At 33.4% G+C, this 18,651-nt stretch overlaps 1 protein-coding gene across 6 annotated transcripts in view; it reads left to right on the top strand.

The window, feature by feature from the left end:
* Nucleotides 1-18,651, top strand: part of spri (Src homology 2 domain-containing protein sprint) — a 444,507-nt gene that overhangs the window by 379,448 nt on the left and 46,408 nt on the right. For all 6 annotated transcript variants that reach the window (XM_014229879.3, XM_036371164.2, XM_070110331.1 and 3 more), the window contains one exon: nt 9,873-10,076. In XM_014229879.3, coding sequence (XP_014085354.2) covers nt 9,873-10,076 — 204 coding nt within the window. The remainder of the gene's footprint in view (nt 1-9,872; nt 10,077-18,651) is intronic.

The raw sequence follows: 18,651 nt of genomic DNA, 5'->3' as shown, positions 1-18,651 counted from the left end.
GAAAATCAAAATCTGCCTCTTATTTGTGGCACCACCACCACCAAAATCACGCACATTTTTACTGCCTTAAGTGCTTGAGATTGTATGAAAGTCACGCCGCCTTCACTTTGCCACTACAAAGCTACATTTAAAATCAAATTAAAACGCACAACTTGGCTTAATTGAATAAGTGTTAGTACGGAATAAGAATAAGAAGCGGCATGGTATGCAATAAATACCATATAGAAAATATTGGAGGAAGAAGAAGAAGAAAGGCACTGAAGCAACAAGGGGCGAAACATTTTCTTTTCAATTAAACACGTATCTAACCAAGAAGTACTTGTAAAATAAGTTAAAGTCACAATAAATGGCAGAAAATGTAACTATGGGAAGACAAATACCGCCGACACGCCTACTACTCAAGACTGCAGTAGCGCAAATTGAGGGTTAACGCCCACTAGTGCTACAGAAATATAGTAGTTCAGCATAAACTACATACATTCTGTGTCAACTGTTCAACATGTGCTTCTGAGAGGTGGAAAAATGAAGTGTATGTGGAGAGTAATAATAATCGGAAAACGAGAAGAAAAAGAAGCAGTCACAGCATTTTTTCAGCGAGTAACGGAAGTAGCTGCAGGCAAATTAAAGCTTCCCCCTAACTTGCCAGCTGCAGTAACTGATACCGTCGTAATATAACAAAAGCATAAACAACAACAATACACAATTAACAACAACAATGATAGCTCATGTAGCAACATATTAGCGCTTTGGAGTGAGCAGGCGCACACTTCTTATCACTCATATGCCACAACATTGAGTGAAGTTCAAGGATGCGTCTGTAGCCCGCAGGATATACGCAACACATATATCTCCAACTGACACTGGCAACGACGCAAAAATGCCGACGCGAAGCTGCGCTGAAGTCGAGCATGCAGACATGTAGGCAGACGCAGACACAGCCGGCGTAGACCGGCAAAAAATGCCGAGCAAAATATAATAATGGCACAAAATCGATGCGCACACTAAAGCGTATGCAGGAGCACGTACCGTTACACATACACTTATGTCCTTACAAACGAGGCCGGTCCGTTAAGTTCTTACACTTCAAAATAAAAAATAAAGTTTTGTAAAACTCCAATCTCTTTAGCCTGTCTGGAACATATGCTTTCTGGAAGTCGTAAAGACCAGACTGGTAGTGGGCCTCTGTGGCAGCTCCCCATTTCGATACAAATTTCTGATAGTCGAGTGAGTTTTTCCAATTTAGCAACCAAAAGCAGTCGTGCGGGCAAACTCTGGACAATGAATGGAGCAGCACTCCGTAGCTTAATACGTCCATTTTGGCCGTGCCGATGCTGGAGGTGTAAGCCGGTGCATTGTCATGGTGCAAGAGTTTGCCATATAGGACCATTTTTCTTTCAATTCGGCACCTAAACGATCCGGTATAGTTGAGCTCTGTGACCGTTTTTTTCTCTACAGATAGTTAAACCGCAAAAAAACCAAAAACAAGTGCTCATCACCTTTCCGGCTGATAGGATAGTCTTTGATTTCACTGTTTTGACTGTTTCTTAGTCTTTGGTGTGTACCTGTGGATCCATGTTTGGTCGATGGTCCCGAAATGATATCACGGTTACGCTTGTTATCTGGAGAAACCAAACGCGACACCCAATAGGGAGAAAGCTTCCTCATATCCAATATGTCTTGCCTGAAAATATCCTCGCGTTATTTTCGAAGTACCTATCGATATTGCCTCTTATATAAATATATACATATTATATATGTAATGTACCTTTATGAGCGACATTCCTTTGCTTTGAAAAAATGTGATTCACATTTTTTCCGCTTTACCACATTTTTGCTCACCAAAACCCTGCAGCCGGCCAGCCACCCTACCTTCCAATTTAAGTAAGCTCGGCGTTGAAAGCGCATAAATCACGTGGCAACCAAAAGTCGTAGGAAGGCGGCGCGCTGTAGCATTTTTTGGCATCTTCACTCGCATGCCAAGCGTATAATGTGCGCACAAAGTACGTATATTTAAATATATGTGTCTATATGAAATTTGCTAAGCACATATGTGTAAATAAGATTTTCAATGATATTTCTAAAGCATTCACTATATAAGAAGTACCCATATATTTACATTTATTTCTATATCAGTCGCTGTTATAACTATTTTATCCGGCCGGTATTTCTTATTATTGATTTTTAATGCTTCTCTCCTTAGTTTCTTTTCTGAGAGTTCTCACCGCCAACGGCAAGACTTGCTTTGCATTAGTTTTCTATATACTTCCTTACTTTCTTCTGTCAACATCATTTCTCTACTTCATTGCTACGCTTTTTCTTACCGGAATTGGGTTTTCTTGGCGCTGCACCAACAAGCGCCGGAAGAAAGCAAAAGTTGCATTCGTTGACAGCTGAAAATGCACTTGTATATAAGTCATATACTTAAATATATACATTTTCCCACTCATTTTTTTTGATAATATGTTTATATACAGGGTTCGACATTTGTTGTCTCGATATGTAGACATTGAATAAGTTTGAAGCAACAACTCATTTGGTACTTGAGATATTTTTATTTAATTTGATTCTTTAGAAATTATTTAGACTATCTTTCGAATAAAAATGAATCAAGTTGTATGTCGATTTAATTGGTCACAGCAAAGTTAGTTCTGTATGACTTTTTCCAATTTTGCCTTGAGGTCGAGAATATTACTAGAATTACGAACAATCATTTTCATATTCAAATATCCTACTGAAAGATGTCAGGGAAGTCAAATCTGGAGTTCTGTCCGGTGACGTTTATGGTCACCAGACTGTTTCATCATAGCCCAAATATCATGTACGGTCGTTCAGTTCCTTCTAAATGCGCTGTAAAATGGTTACACTGACACCAAAATACATAGTGCTTGGACATACGATTATAGTGGTTTCTGGCCAACAATTAGACATACTTATACAGTTCTTTTCAGCCGATCTCTTACTGTTCCATTCTCACCATAATTCGGCGCTAAAAGGCAAATATCGCACAATTAGCATTGCGGTCTTACACACCTTCGAAATTGACTTCCACTTTCAAATAATTGTGTGCTTTCGGGATAATATAAGCATCCCAATTATCAGTGCACATTTTTTATGGGTCACCTCGAGATAGGCTTTAGTTACGTGTTTCTTTGTAATGAGAGCTTCTGCTATCCTTGTTATCTTAACATGATGATTTTCGAGACGCTCATAGAATCCTGTCATTAGCTAAACCGATACAAACCTACCATCACAGTTTGCGTCATCAAACACTGTAATGCTAAGCAAGGTAAATTTTGAATTCGAAAATTATCTCCAAAAGATTTCTAAAAAGCAAAAATCCAGATTTTCATATCTATTTGTATCAAAGTTGTCTCTGTTTTTTCATGAAAATGCAATTTTCTTGTAAGGAAAGGATTACAAATTAATTATTCGAAGTTTTGCCCATCGCTAGGCACAAATTTTTCCCATCTTTCTGGCAAAACTCAAATAACGTTACGGTAAAACTTTTCATCTTGTGATGCTAACCAAGAATCAGGCCAACTTTCGATGTCGTCTTGTGAGTGGAACTGGTTCTGAGCGAGACCATCGACATCAAAGGAAACAAACAATAATCGGACGGTGCAATATCTGAGGAATATTACAAAAGGGGTAGGATTACCAATTTAGGCGTTTCCAGGTGGTTTAAACGGATTTGGCAACGGGAAACTGAGCGTTGTCATGCACCAGAATAATTTTTTTTCTCCCACCAGCAGTTTTTTTTCAAATGTCTAATCTAAGTGCATATTATTTTACAATAGATATATCAAAATCGAACTGCTGGAAGCATCTACTGATAAACAGCGAGAACTTAGTTGCGCACCTAATAGTATATTATTAGATCAGGTAAGATTTCAAATCAGATCTAAAAAGTTTAGTTAAGATATCTTGTGATCCAAACCATAGACGACGCTCTCTTATGCACCCTTGATCAAATGCCACACTGCAGAATAAGGTTGCCAGATCGAGATGACTGCAGGAATGGTCAAGAGCATGGTATCAGGGAAACAATGGAGCAAATCTTGTGCACTTGTCGCGCACAAGCAAGGCAACGCTTCAAACTTTGGAGAGATCTACGGTATCACTGAAAAAGGTGTCGATCGTAAGGCCGCTGAACCTATTGAAATTTACGTCAAACGCTGGCTTCCTGAAGGCTGACTACTTCTCATGAATTAAGTACCTGCACTCCAACTGGCATCGCTAAGGACCAAAACTGGTCTATGCGTGGTTCACGAGCCTACCAGACTAACCTAACCTAACCTATTTACGCATGTAAATTTTGATACCTGGTATTGGGTCCACTATTCTATGCTGCATATATATACATATGTTTGTGCTTCATAACCTTATCCGACGAACGGTGTTGTATTCATACATATAAAATCTCTACCAGGAAAGTCCTTTGTAAAAAATACGCCCACCACTCTTAACCGTTATTAAAAGTCAGCAGTCATTCATTTTTCATATCAGCTTATCTGCAATCACTCTCTTTCTGCGGCCTCCATTATTTTCTTTAAATGTTTGTTTGTTTTTAATTTCACCTCTCGGCTTTTAACGTGTGTCAATTGAAGTGTGCAAAATATTTTGCAACAACAACAATGGTACAAAGTGACACAAACTCGCATTCAAGTGGTGAGAATGCTTATGATAGCCTACAAATACACGAGCAAATCTGCATATTTAGCTTACTATTTGGTGGGGTAAGTGGGTAAGTCAAACTGTTGTGACGCTGTCGCATTGCTATCATCAATAAGGTCGCAAAGAGACAAACTGACAGGCATGCTGAGAAGAGATGCATAGATATATGTGTGTGTGTGTGTAGGTATGTATGTATGTGTGGCTTTCAAATTAAAGTTGACAATCAGCCATTGCTGCCGTCACAGTGCGACTTTTACAGTTACACCGTTATGATATTGTTGTGATTTTTATTATTATTTTTTCTGCATTGCTGAATTTTCATATTTGCAAACATAAGATGCATAGATACTTTTGAAATATGAACTCCTTTGCGCGCCAAAAAGAAGAAATAGCCACCACTCGCTTTTATTTCGCTTTCGTGTGGTGAGTTTATTAAAAAGTAAGCAGCAGGTAATATTTTTCTGTTATGTGCATATTTTGCTCATATATCTTGGCTCCTTATTTTTTACTTAAAAGCAGCTTGAAAGGAAATATCAGTCAGCAAATGGCATTGAAATTCGCATAGAGCAGCAGAGTGTGAGTAAAAAGCTAACAAATAAAGGGTGGCAACAATATTCTTGTATGTAACAGTGTGTGGAACGTGCACAGGTAAAAAATGAAAAATTGTATTTGCAACATTAATGCTGCAGTGAAGCGCATAAAGCGAGCTGCTTATTATGGAGCAGCAAAAAATACAAAAAAAAATTTTAAAAAAATAATAAAAAATAACTAAAAGAAAAATTGTATATTAAGATTAAAAAATATAAATATAAAGCAATATGAAAAAAAATTAAGGAAAAAAGTTGTTTGAAGCGCTGCAAAAAACATTAGCAGCAGTTTTGCAGTAAATCTAGCACTTATTTATGCCCGGTTTGATGACCCTCCTGCCCCCTTCGCACACGCACCACACGCCTCTTATGGCTTTGCTACTTAATTTTTATGCTAGACACACGGCAGCAGCCACACGCTATGCTTTTATTTATACATTTTGCTAATGTTGGCTAAGTATGCTGTGCGCGCTGCGGGCAACACGGGTCGTATGAGTAACCTAAGAAGTATGAAATACCCTACACTTAGCATTTATAAGCATGTCTGTTCATATACATACAGCAGTATACGTATGTATATATGTGTGTACTACACGCTTTGTGTTCACTTTTTGCTCTTGCACCAATATTTGTGGCAGGGCTAACGGCTGTCGTGCAGGTGTTTGAGCGCCGTCTTCTCTTCAAATATGCGCCAAACAAATCATTCTCCATTTTGCTTTGCGAATTTTTTTTGTCATTGTTGTTGTTGCTCAGGTTGTTTATTGTCTCCCGGCACATTTGTTGTGGCGTAAATTTTTGTTTACATTCTTTTGACTTCGCTAGCTTGCGGTGCTTACCGGTTTCCGCTTCGCAAGCGATTTCTGTTTCAATGTTATTTTTCGCCTTCATATTGTGAGTGGGTACTTTTATGTACATATGTACAAGTATGTGTATTTTGCTCTTTTTCTCATACTTTTCGTTGCAGTCATGCCTGGAATTTTTAATAAATTTTTGTTTGTCTACACAAATTTTGATTTTCAAATGTCGTAATGCGACACTAGGTGCTTAAAAATACATACATACATACATATCATACCTACATACGTATCTATATATAGATTTTTCTGTAAAGCTATTTGTATCTCTTGATACATCCATCTGCTGAGCAACATTGGCACGTAGTTGGTTTTTACCGCTCTTTAGCGGGTAATTTTATTATTTGTAGTGAATTAACGCAAAAAATTAAAATATAAAGTTCATCTTACATTTATATCAATAGAAGAGAAAATAGGTTTCTTCCAACTGACTGGCATATTTCAATTTTTATGCAATAACCTAAAACAGCTCTTTGTGCGTTTTTCGAAATACTTTTAATTTTTAATGAAATATTGGAATAAGTATGAAAACCTTTTAAATTTGTTTGGTATATATTCACAGGTGTTTAAAAAAAAAACAATTAAAAAAGAAGTAATTATTACAAAGTTTTAGGCATCAAATTTTTATTTAATTTAATTTTTTTTATATTATATATATTTTTTTAAAATAAATTAATCATTTTATTATTTCAAAATTTTAGGAATATTCTATAACCTTTTTTAAAATTTTGTTTTTATAGTAACTTCACACTAGTGTAAAATAAATGTTTTTTACATTTTTCGATAGGTTATATTTTTAAAAGTAACATACTAAAATTTCAAATCGATATCTTCAACAGTTATTGAGTTTCAGCCTTCTAAAATGCAGCCGTGCAGTTCAATAAGCTTAATCAGTTTATCTTTAAACGCGTTTTTCTCAAAACTACATTTTACAATGTTGCTTAAGTAATTACTTGGATGCAAATGATACGACCAATATTTTTTCTGTATATAGTTTTCCATACATTAACCTACCAGTTTTTTGATTTGCTCAAAAATTTATTTCTGGCAGGACAGAAATTACCAAAATTTTTGATAAACCCAATTTTTTTGAGAAAACACCGCAATTTAGTCATTTTTTCGACCGTTCACTGTACGAATAATATCTCTTTGTAGATAATATTTTTTTTAAATTTCATTCACGGAGAACGTCGCAAAAAGGCAGAAATGGCGGACCGTTTTTATTATTTTATACTATTAGCTGTAAAACAAAGTAAAAATGGAATAACTTGGAAATCTTAGTTTAATTTAAATTTTTGAGTTATTCTCAATTTTAAATAAAAATATATTTTTTTAACATTTTTTATTTAATTTATTGTCATTAAAGAAAAGCGTTAATTTCCAATGTTTTTCGATGAAAAATTGCATTGCATTGTATACATAGATTCAGGCATGAAATATAATAAAAGTGATTTTTTGGTCCCAAATCAATAACTAAGTATTCAAATCAAAACAAAATAATTATAGTTACTATACTTAAAGCTTGTCTGCTAAAATTGACACACGCATACATTAAATTTTATTAAGGGGAGGTATATAAAAAGACTACCCCTCAAAAAGTGCGCATTGCACAACATTTATCATAAATAAACGCGGCTGCATTGCCAGCTGCAATGAGTGACAGTCAAAAATTTCGGCCGAGAGGGGTTCCACGGCGCCCAGATCGCATTTCATTATCACACCATTTATTTTACACTTTTATATTTTGGTGGACGATTTTTTTTTTACTTTCTGAGCACAAGTGTAGTAAGTTCTCTCCCATTCTACCATAAATATACAACGTACGACTTTTTAATTTCATTTACACTTTTTTGTATTTTTGTTGCATCAAAATTTAAACTGCCGCACTTGGAAATGAAAAATGGTCACTCCAAATAAATAAAAGGGTGCTTGCGAGTGAAAGTCGTAACGGTGGTTGCCGTTATCTGAAGAAAATGGCAGAAAAAAAACATCAAAGTGCTTTGACATTTTGTGTGGCTGGCGGCAGGATTGAATAACGGTATGCGCGCTATAAGCTAGAAGGAAATTAAAGCATTAATTTTAAATAAAATTTAAAAACGTGTTTCTGTGTCTAAAAACACCTCTCATAATACATAGAACACCTCCTTTTCATCTGAATAAATAAAAAAATCATTTAAAATCCTAACTTAGTAGCCAAATGTCACTTTATTCTTTTTACGATCAGCTTCCTTTGCGTAAATTTTACTTCGAATTGTAGATTTTTTGTTGTATCTGCCATTGGCAACAGCTGCTCTAACATAAAAGCGTTAATGACAAGCTATTCATTACTTTTCCAGCCTTTTTCTACTTTTCTAAGTTCTCCCTCTTCTGTTTTGCTTCCCAAACCTCTGACAAAATCAAAAAATTTAATTTAGTAGATTTTTCTTTCTTTTGCGCTCAAACTGCTGTTGAAGTGAGTAAAATCGCTTGCCAAAAATCGTCTAGCACTACTTGTAAATGCTGTTCCTTTTATCTATTATTCTGCTGTCACTTAACTGTCAAACATATCTATAGCCACCACAATATTATTATATTTCTACTCTCTTTTTAAATTATATAATATACTTTTTTTAAGCTAGAAATAATTCTAAATTAAATTATTTAACTCCCTAGTGCTCTCCCATGGAGGTCAATTCGACCCTTTTTGAGCAAATGTAAATGGGAGTTTAATGTTTTACAAACTTTAATTCAAGTTTGACATTTTTAATAGTTGACATAGTAAACAGTCAAACAATATCAATAGTGGGTCCAAGTTTTCACATATTAAAAAAGTGTCTTTTACAAAGATTTACAGGATTTTGTTAATTAAACTCCGTGTTATGAACTTGTGTTTAATGCTAGACACCGAATGGTCCAATAAACTCAAGGTTATCCCACACACTCTCCAATAAATTAAAATTTATCCCATAAACTAACAAATAAATATACTTCCTAATATCTTATTTTCCAATTGGATTTTAAATAAATAAATTTGAATTGTCAACTGTTAAACATTATCGACACCGTGACAAACAAAATTTTGTTACACAACTGTGTCGCTTTCCCATAAACCCCAAAAAAAATTGTGTTTAACATAAGTTAAAGAAACTCTTTTGTGTACTAAACTCAGCGTTTCTTAGAAGTGTTTAACGTTAAGCGATAATTGTTCAATGTATAAAGAGATCTTAATCTCGGTTTCCATCGATTTTGATCAGTCCGATTTGAAAAATTTGTTATGGGATTATAGCGCTATCTTAGCTAATAATTTGTGCCAAATTTCGTGAAAATACTTTGTCAATGTTTTCTATACAAGGACTTGAGTTTGATGGATCAGTTTGTATGGCATAGCTGCCACATATTTTTTTTCGATATAGAGTATATTTATAGGCGACTCATGCATATAATAATATATAACAAAGACACAACGAGCAGGTAAAAAGGTCGAATGGTTTTTTCTATTTAAAATATCTTCATAAAGGCTGATGGAAACAATCAATATATTATCCATTAAAAAGTTAAATGTTTTTGCAGCAATTTTTTTTCAAATTTATAACTTCGTAATATTAGCGCCACCATGATATCCAAACTCATATAATAACAATATTTTATTGCACTAAAATTGTATTTTATTACACACTTTTATTGTATAAACAAACCCTCTTATCCCATTAGAATTACATAAATCGCACACCCACCACCTATTCAACCATACTCACGCCCTTCTCATCTTTCCTTCCAGTCACGTACATCTCTAGTCTCCAGTTCGGATGGTGGCATTTTGGCCGAAGGCGAAACCTCGAGCGAAACATCGCGCGGCACCGACGAATGCCCGCCCTGCGACTTGAGCCTGATGGAGCGTCTGCTGCTGACACATCCAGTATGGTTTCTAACCGGCATACAGCGCTCCGGTGCAGTGCATTTCCTACAAGGCAAGGAGGAGGGGGTAAGTAAAAATAAAAACAACACATAATCATATATCATATATCGTCAAACAAAGCAAAGCAAAGCTGAGCTTTAATATTGAAACCAAAAACCAAAAAATATGGAATCACAAACAATTTTTAATTAGCCAAATACTTTCGTGTCTGAGGGGAGTTCAAACAGTGCGCCGCTGACAAAAATCTGCAAAGAGTTGAAATACAAAAACAAAAAACAATACAAAAGTTTTTAAAAAGCATTGAAATAATGTCAAAGCAGTGCGGCTGCTGCATTTGTCGTTAAAGCGTCGGTAAAGCCCACAAAAGCTTCCAACTGACGTTTTACACAAATAATTTCTGTGTGGTTGGCGAATTTTGTTGCAAATTTATTAGCAAACTGTCAGGCGAACAGAGGCAAATATTGCCGGCTGAAAGCACAAAAGCAAATTAGTTTATGCGGCTTTGTTGTGGGAAAATATTTTATGAACTTATTACAAAGCGGCGGCGATAAGCCCACACACAAAGGTAGTAGAAACATCGACAACGCCAATAACTACTGCAATATTTACCATAACAAAAAATATAATCGGCTGTCATTGGCAGGAAGTGCCACACAAGCTTTTGTCTCAAAGAGAATTTACGAATTTATAAAATTTGGTTCACAACTTATAGCCAGCCGTCTTCTATGCGCCACCATTCTACTAGCTATGTTAAGCATATCGAAATCTGATAATAAAGTTAAGCAATTTAATTCAATTAGTGAGAATATTGATACCTCGCTGAAGTGTTGTTATTCTATCTCTATTTGGTTATGCTACAATAGTTTTAGTGATTTATACTACTTTATATTTGAAAATACCAATTTTAGCGGTTTATACCAGTATATATTTCAAAATGTCAGCTGTAGTGCTTAATACCAGTTGAACTTGAAAATGCTAGTTTTAGTAAGATATGACACGTTTAATTTCTGAAAATGCCTTTTTTAATAGTTTATACCAATTATTTTATTTTATTATGTCAGTTATTGTGGTTTATACCAGTTTAATATGTCAGTAGTTTTATATCAGCTTCTTCTATTAGATTGTGTTGGCTTCATGTTTTATATTAGTTTTTATATTTTATTGTGCAAGTATTTTATATATATACCAATTGTTTATATTTGATTATGACGATGTTTTTGGTTTATACTAATCGTTTTAATTTAAATATACCAGTTTTAGAGACTTATACGAATCTATGTTCAATTCATTATGAGTATGTACATATGTATATCTAAAAGTTTTTGCATTTCTTTTGAGAGTAAAAGTTGTTTAAATTTTTTTTTAACTGTGACAGTAGTAAGTTATTTTCATAAACTCATGTACTCAAGTTGAAGGTTAAGAGGGAAAAATTATAGTTTATAATTACAGCAATGAATTCAGTATAAATAATACCTATGGATGCCACAATTGATTTTATTTACCATTATTTCTCAAAATTTTTTTATTATATTTAATTATAGAGCTTAAGATAATTTATTGACACAATTTTTTACTCAGACTGTTAAAAATTAATGAGTGCACACAGCCAATATGTAAATCAAATATTAGTTTGTAGCTTTGTTTTGGCGGAAAGTTTGCACGCAATTTGCAGAAATATTTGCACAAATTACAATCAATTAACAAAGCAAAAAAAATGACCAAATACCAGCCGAGAATGAGAAAACAATGTGTGAATGGATACGTGGATTAATTGTATACACAAAACATATACATTGATATCGAGGGATGTGAATATATTAAAGAGAATAAAGACCTGTATGAAAATTCTGAACTTGTGGAACACTGCTTTTGAGGTTAAAAGACGTTCACATTTAATACTGTCATCAATACTATATGTCTATAAAGTATTAACAAACATTAACGTTAAACAAAAGTTTCAATAAAAAATATTGTTAATAATTTATATGGCATATGAACATTCTAAAAGAATGGCATTTCTGCGGTAATACTCTCGATGAGTCTTAAAGTATACTTGTAATAGAAACTCTCAAATTGTAATGTGTAGATTTCAAAAGACACTCACACTTCTGATTTAATTTAAAAATAGTTAAGAAAATTTAATAAATTTTTACTTCGAACAATTATACCGAAAGTTAGAAATTTTATTTTCCGAAAATTGCTGGAAATTTGTCTTTTGAGAATTACAAAAAATATATTTTCAATTTTCTAATGGCAGGGAAGATGAAAATTATATTTCAATAATGAATTTATTAAAAATAAAAAATTAATACAAATTAAGTAATGTAATTAATTAAATCAAGGTTTTTAAAACAATTAATTAATTAAATACTTCGCATTTAATTACTTAATTTTTTTTAAATACTTCTCATCTTTTAAATACTTCCCATTTAATTACTTAATTTTTTTACTACTAAATACTACCTAAAATAAAAAAAAAATAAGAAAATATAATAAAAATTAAAAACATGTAATTTAAATGGTTTCAATTAATTATTTAACCTTTTCCTACTCTAATTGAAATTATTAAAAAATTCTAATATTTAAAAATGAATTATCTAATTTTTTTCCTACTTTAACCAAACAAGTAATTTAAAATAATTATTGCATTAGTTAAATTTTTTTAACAATTAATTGCTTAATTTGTTTTCTTTTTTATTAATTTATTATATTTTAATTTTTTTATTTCTAATTTTTGTTTTTATTTTATCTTTATACAAAGTTTATTCTTAACTGATTGCATCTATTAAAGTAATTTATTTATATATTATATTTTGAGTGAAAAGTCCTAAATATGTGTATCAATTTCAAATATTTTCTGCCAACAAAAATAAGACTTTTCTGCAAAGAAATACATATAGTTATTATACATATAACATACCTGCCGGCAGAGGTAATTGATATGGATGCTAATTGATTGCATACCACCATCGCAGCTATTACCACACATACAAAGGTATTTGAAGGCAAGTCTGGCATTCCTCTTGAAACACACAAAAAACACGTTGGTAGTGAGTAAAATAGTAACCTATGTATGACGATATATCTTGCTTGCCCACACCCACACATATGTACTACATACATTCGTCAGCGAAAATTCATGTCCACATCAGCAGAAAAGCCGAAACAAAAGCTCGTTTTTCCTCATTGTTTGCAGACTTTTGTTGTTGTAACTTTGTTGTCAACAACAACAAACCGCAATAAGCAAACAACAACAACAACTGTAATTATCACTGTGGCAACACTGATTGCGCCTTTTGTCATTGTTTTGTCGTCCAATGGCTCAATGAAGCAAATGAATCCAATGTTACATACACACAAACAGAGGCATATTAATTTAAATGCATCAATGTATTGTTAACTATGCGTGGGGGGTGGCAGACTGTACGTCAGCGTCATGGCATGCCTATTACTTTTGTGGGCAGCGATTTAATTGTCGTGCCGATAGACAGGATATTTCATTAAGCACATGCTGGTTGGCATTCACTTGATTTTCATCAATGGAATGTTGTATATACATATGTATCGCTATTATTTATATACATATAATTTTTTTAGGGCACCGAGAAGTTTTTCATTATAAATGCTAAATTTATTTTTCAAATTCTTAAAGTGATTACTTTTAATCGAAAAAAAACGACAAAGTATTTTATTAACAAAAAAAATTATTTTAAATTCATTTTAACCGATAAGTGACGTTTCGGTTCTTAAGATAATATTTGTTATTATTAAAATTATTATAACTTTTTAAATTATTTATTTTCTTTTCAAAAATGCCTAAAATAGTTTAAATTTTTTAATATTACAATTATTATTATTACTTAAATAATGCATTTTCCTTATAAAATTGTTTAAATTATTTTTCACATCCTTAAGGTTTTGAATCAATTAACGGCTAAACATTTTTAACCAATAATAAAAAAACGTTAAGGTGATTTATTTTTCAACTGAACTTATATTTGAACTATTTTAACCGATAACTGATGTTTAAGAAAATATTTTTTATTATTGAAATTATTATTATTTTTGAAATATTTATTTTCAACTAACATTTTTCTAAAATTATTCGCTAAATTTTTATTTTTTAAATAATAATTTTCTTTTAAAAAATTATAAAAGTATTTCTCAAATACTTAAAGATATTAGTTTTGAATAGATAAATGTCTTGAAACGATAAATTATTTTGATCTTCAACGTTAACCACTAAGGCCAATTTAATCGATACAGAAAAATCGTTATCGATTAATAAAATAACTCGTTAAACAGCATAACTATTTTTCAAAATGAACTTAATCGGGTCAGATAAAATAGTTATCGATAAATAAAATGTATCGATATTTTATTTTTGTTCACAAAATGAACTTTAACGGTTGAGTTCCATTATCTAACATTAATTAAGTCATTATCTTTAAGCTAAATAAAGTGATCCATTGATTTGATTACTAATAAAAACTTATAACGATAATTTTTATCGTTGGCTAAAACAACGATAGATGAAATAAATAACGAAATATCGCTTTGGCCTATAACAAAATTGAATAAGTAAAGCATCTCGTCTATCTATCTACGTATGCATTTCAGTGAAAAAATTGTTCTTAAAATCAAGTAATAACTTATTTATCGATTCAAAACACACCACTAAAGGAACTTTATCATATCTAATATTAAAAATTCAACAATTAAATAATATGTTAAAGTATTAATTGAGTTCTAACAAAAATCTTGTGCTATTTCTTCTAATCCAAAGATTAAAATCTCACTTGCTTCAGACCCATAAAGAGAAAACTTTCATATACTTGTACGTATGATTTTTTATTGTTTTAGTAATACATGCAATTATATATAGATTTATCTTTCTGTTAATGCACTGTTTTGAATTCAACTAAGAACTAACATGAATCTGAAAAATGTTTCGTTATTTCTCAACTCTACCTAAAATTGTTATAAATAGTTATAACACATCGTATATTTGAAAGACTTTTCGTAGTCGTTTCTCAACCCTGTCTTAATTTGAACCTGCTCAATCCATAGCTATTCCAAAGCTAACTCATAGTTTTCTTTAAAATGTATATTTCTCAACTCCATCTTAACCGGAGAATCATAGTATTTTACCAAATCTTTAAAGGGAGAATTAAAGGGTTTTCATCGCATAACGAATCTGAATGCAAGCACAGCTGGATTATCAAAGAATTTTCAATTTCTGAAGAGTTTTTTTTATTGTTAGAGAGTTAGAGTAGTTTTAAATTAAGAGGTATTTGGAAACATATACCAGTTTTACTTATTTGAGCTGTCAGCTCTTTAGATCTCTTATGCTACTAGTATAGGTTATGGGATATATAACTTTATGCACTATTAAATATATTTTATAATACATTGATTGTATATTCTCAATTTCTACTATTAATCTTCTCATAGTTTTTTTCTCTGGTTATTGAAGAGACAGCATTATTAAGCCCTCCAAATAACTAACTAGCCTCCATCCATAGTATACCCTTGGGCTCTACGCCAGTCTCATAAAAACACAAATTTCAATTAGCACGTCCATAGTAATCCCACATCATCGCATACACAACAACTAATTACGCCGGCATTTTGCATTGTTTTCGTTTTTAAATCGTTGCATATGTTTAAAAGCTGTCGCAGTAATAATTAAAAACTGAGCACAAAAGTATGCAAGTAAAAAATGACTGTCTACTAACAAGCTGGAATATGTGTATGGATAACGGGCTTTTAAAAGAGTAGACTAGGCTGCAAATGTCATGCCTCATTAGACTGACCAGACGCTCGGACCACTGCCACTATTCAACGGTAATATGCGGCATACAAGTCCTTGTAAAAGAAACCGAAACATTGTAGCAAAGCCGAACCTTAGTGGCATGAGGAATTAAAACGGGGAAACAAAGATTTTATCCAACTTGATTACTTTGCAATCGAAGAATGAAGTATGTAATGAGGGGTATGTGGTATGTAATGAGGGGTTTTCCCGCGTACTTGCTACAAAATAACCGTAAAAAATATACTGAAATCGCACCGGCTGGCCATTTAACTAGGAAAACAAGCGTAGAGAAAAGAAAAGTTGTTGACTCATACATATTTATCAACTAAACGCCCGCTTAATGAAAGTTTTTACCCTCTCTCCGCCTCTCCGAGTGGAGTGAAGTGACCTGCAGCCAACTAACGCGCAGTTTGTGGCATGAAAAGAATGCGCAAGGCAAATCAAAACATTTCATTTAAACGATAAAGTATTTGATAATTAAAAATCAATCATTGACGGTTGATTGCTGTTGTTGTATCTGTCTATATGTCCGTTTGTTATTGCTATTGTACCGCGTTTGTTAAGCGACAGCATATGGCATGTGTCTGCTTGCAACCCCAACAAACAGACAGCAAACTCCGGCGCGCATACGACACCCAACGCACCCCAACAACTCAAGCGCTCTCTCTATGATGCAGACGTTGAATCAATGCCTCGGAACAGTCGTACATCAATGCTCAAAGTATGTGGGCAAAGCGCTCACATACAATATGCAAAATCTATGCGCGCGTACGCGCAATTAAGTCCCCCCACACGCACACTGTACCAATATTTTGGCGTGGGTGTGAGCGCGGCATCATAGTCAACATTATCCATAGCGACGAGACGCGTTCGCTTAACAGTCATCGTTGTCGGCTGGACGATGCGTCGCGCCGTAGTATTGGTTGCGGTAATTGCGCTTGCAGCAGTGGCAGCAGCGGTCATGGAAACGCCAACAAACAATGTAAACGGAGAGCAACAACAATAAGACTTTTGTTTTCATATTGTCTGCATGATTTGCCGGCCGTCCAGTGCGCCAACGGCCATCAAACGCCATCAATCATAATGGTCAACATGTGTGTTGGCACAGCGCGCATTAAAAAAACAACAACGTCATAAATACCTACAATAAATACATGGCAACCTGAGCGCTTAACAAACATCATCGGAAAAAATTTTGTTGATTTTTTCTTGCAACTTGTTTTAGCGCGCAAAAAGTTAACGGTTTGTTATGCACAGCAGATGCAACCAGATATTAAGAGGCCACAAACTTTGCTCGTTGGTATGAGGCGCACACACTCAGGCAGTCGAGTGCTCAAGTTTTTATTTTTTTTTTGTTGCAAGTGGCATCTCTCACGCCATTCGCCATGCTAGCTGCTAGCCACTGCGCCGCTTAATGTCGTAATTAGTGGCAGCTGGCGCTTACAGCATCGCCTTCGTCTTCTTCAACGCCTCACTTTCGGCTACAAGCGCTAATGCATGGCGCTATGGTCATTAGTGTTGCGTGTTGCACACACCTGAATGATTGCTCGTGTCCAATGAGTGTTAGTGCAAATCAATTCTATGGCAATTAAAATTTTTTTTTGTTAAATTGGCTATAATTATTAATCAATATGTCTAAAATCTGTCAAGCAAACTACTGCAACGAGCATTATTGAAGTATGGATCTATAATTGGTGTGAATTTTTACTAAGTTGCTTTTGGTTAGCTCACTAGGCTTAGAGGTACGAAGGTAAGGTTTTACCTGAACAATATGTGCGCAACATTTTATTATAATGTTTCGAGCTGATAATAAGTTTAAAATAGAAAACTGTAAAGCGGAGGACCTTCCTGTTACAATTAAGATCTCATACTTGGAAAGACTTTCATAGAGATATCTAAGAACCTATTTGAGAATACCAAGTAAAAAAAAAATATAAGACTTTTTTACCCACCCTCGTAGTTATGTTTAGTGTGATTTCAAGACCGTATTTAAACTTTACTATACTATCAGAGAGAGAGAAGTTAATTGGCAAGTGAAGATTCTGAATATAATCTGCATCTGCTTATAATATTTTTTACTAATCCACTTTTCAAGCGATACTGGATCCCTTAGGAAACCAATATTAATTAATTGAAATCCCATATCAGCTTACACTATGATTGAAAAATGATCTCCAGAACCGTTATCTCTAAATGCCGAGAAAGAAAAACTATATTAATTTTTTCTTGCCCGATCTGAGCAATATCTTCGAAGATTGTGGTTTTGCCTTGGACAATAATCCATGTCAAATTTCGTACAAATAACTTAATAAATAAAGTTTTCCATACAAGTTTCTGATTTGATAGCTCAGAGGAATCTTCAACGTTTCCTTTCGAGTATTACAAACTTCGTAGAAAACTTAATATACCCTGTTTAGCGCATAGAAATTTGAATCGAATATATACACTGCAAATATTTTTCAGGCTTTTTATTTTTATGACTTGTTATATCAATCGCTTTAACGATAAATTGCTTCATACAACTTTTTTTTTACTCTCTCTTTTCAACGATTTTAGGTTATTTTCACACATTATTTGCATACTCGAATATTTTTAAGTCAATTTAGGAAAATTTCTGGAAATAAGTAAGGAAACTTCACTTTCACATTTCAAAAACAAATAAAACGAAGTGACACTTAAACGCCAGCGCTCGCGAAATCCGCTTTGCTTAATAAAAAGAAAGTGTAATTCAAAAATTACAAGTACACAAAAAAATAAAAGCTTAACCAAATAAAAATTCCAAATTGCACTTTAAACGACCAAAATAGCGCCTGACCAACGAGAGCA

This window comes from Bactrocera oleae, chromosome 5 (genome assembly GCF_042242935.1).
Source record: "Bactrocera oleae isolate idBacOlea1 chromosome 5, idBacOlea1, whole genome shotgun sequence".
In the NCBI taxonomy this organism is placed as follows: domain Eukaryota; kingdom Metazoa; phylum Arthropoda; class Insecta; order Diptera; family Tephritidae; genus Bactrocera; species Bactrocera oleae.
This window is presented reverse-complemented; position numbering and strand designations above follow the sequence as displayed.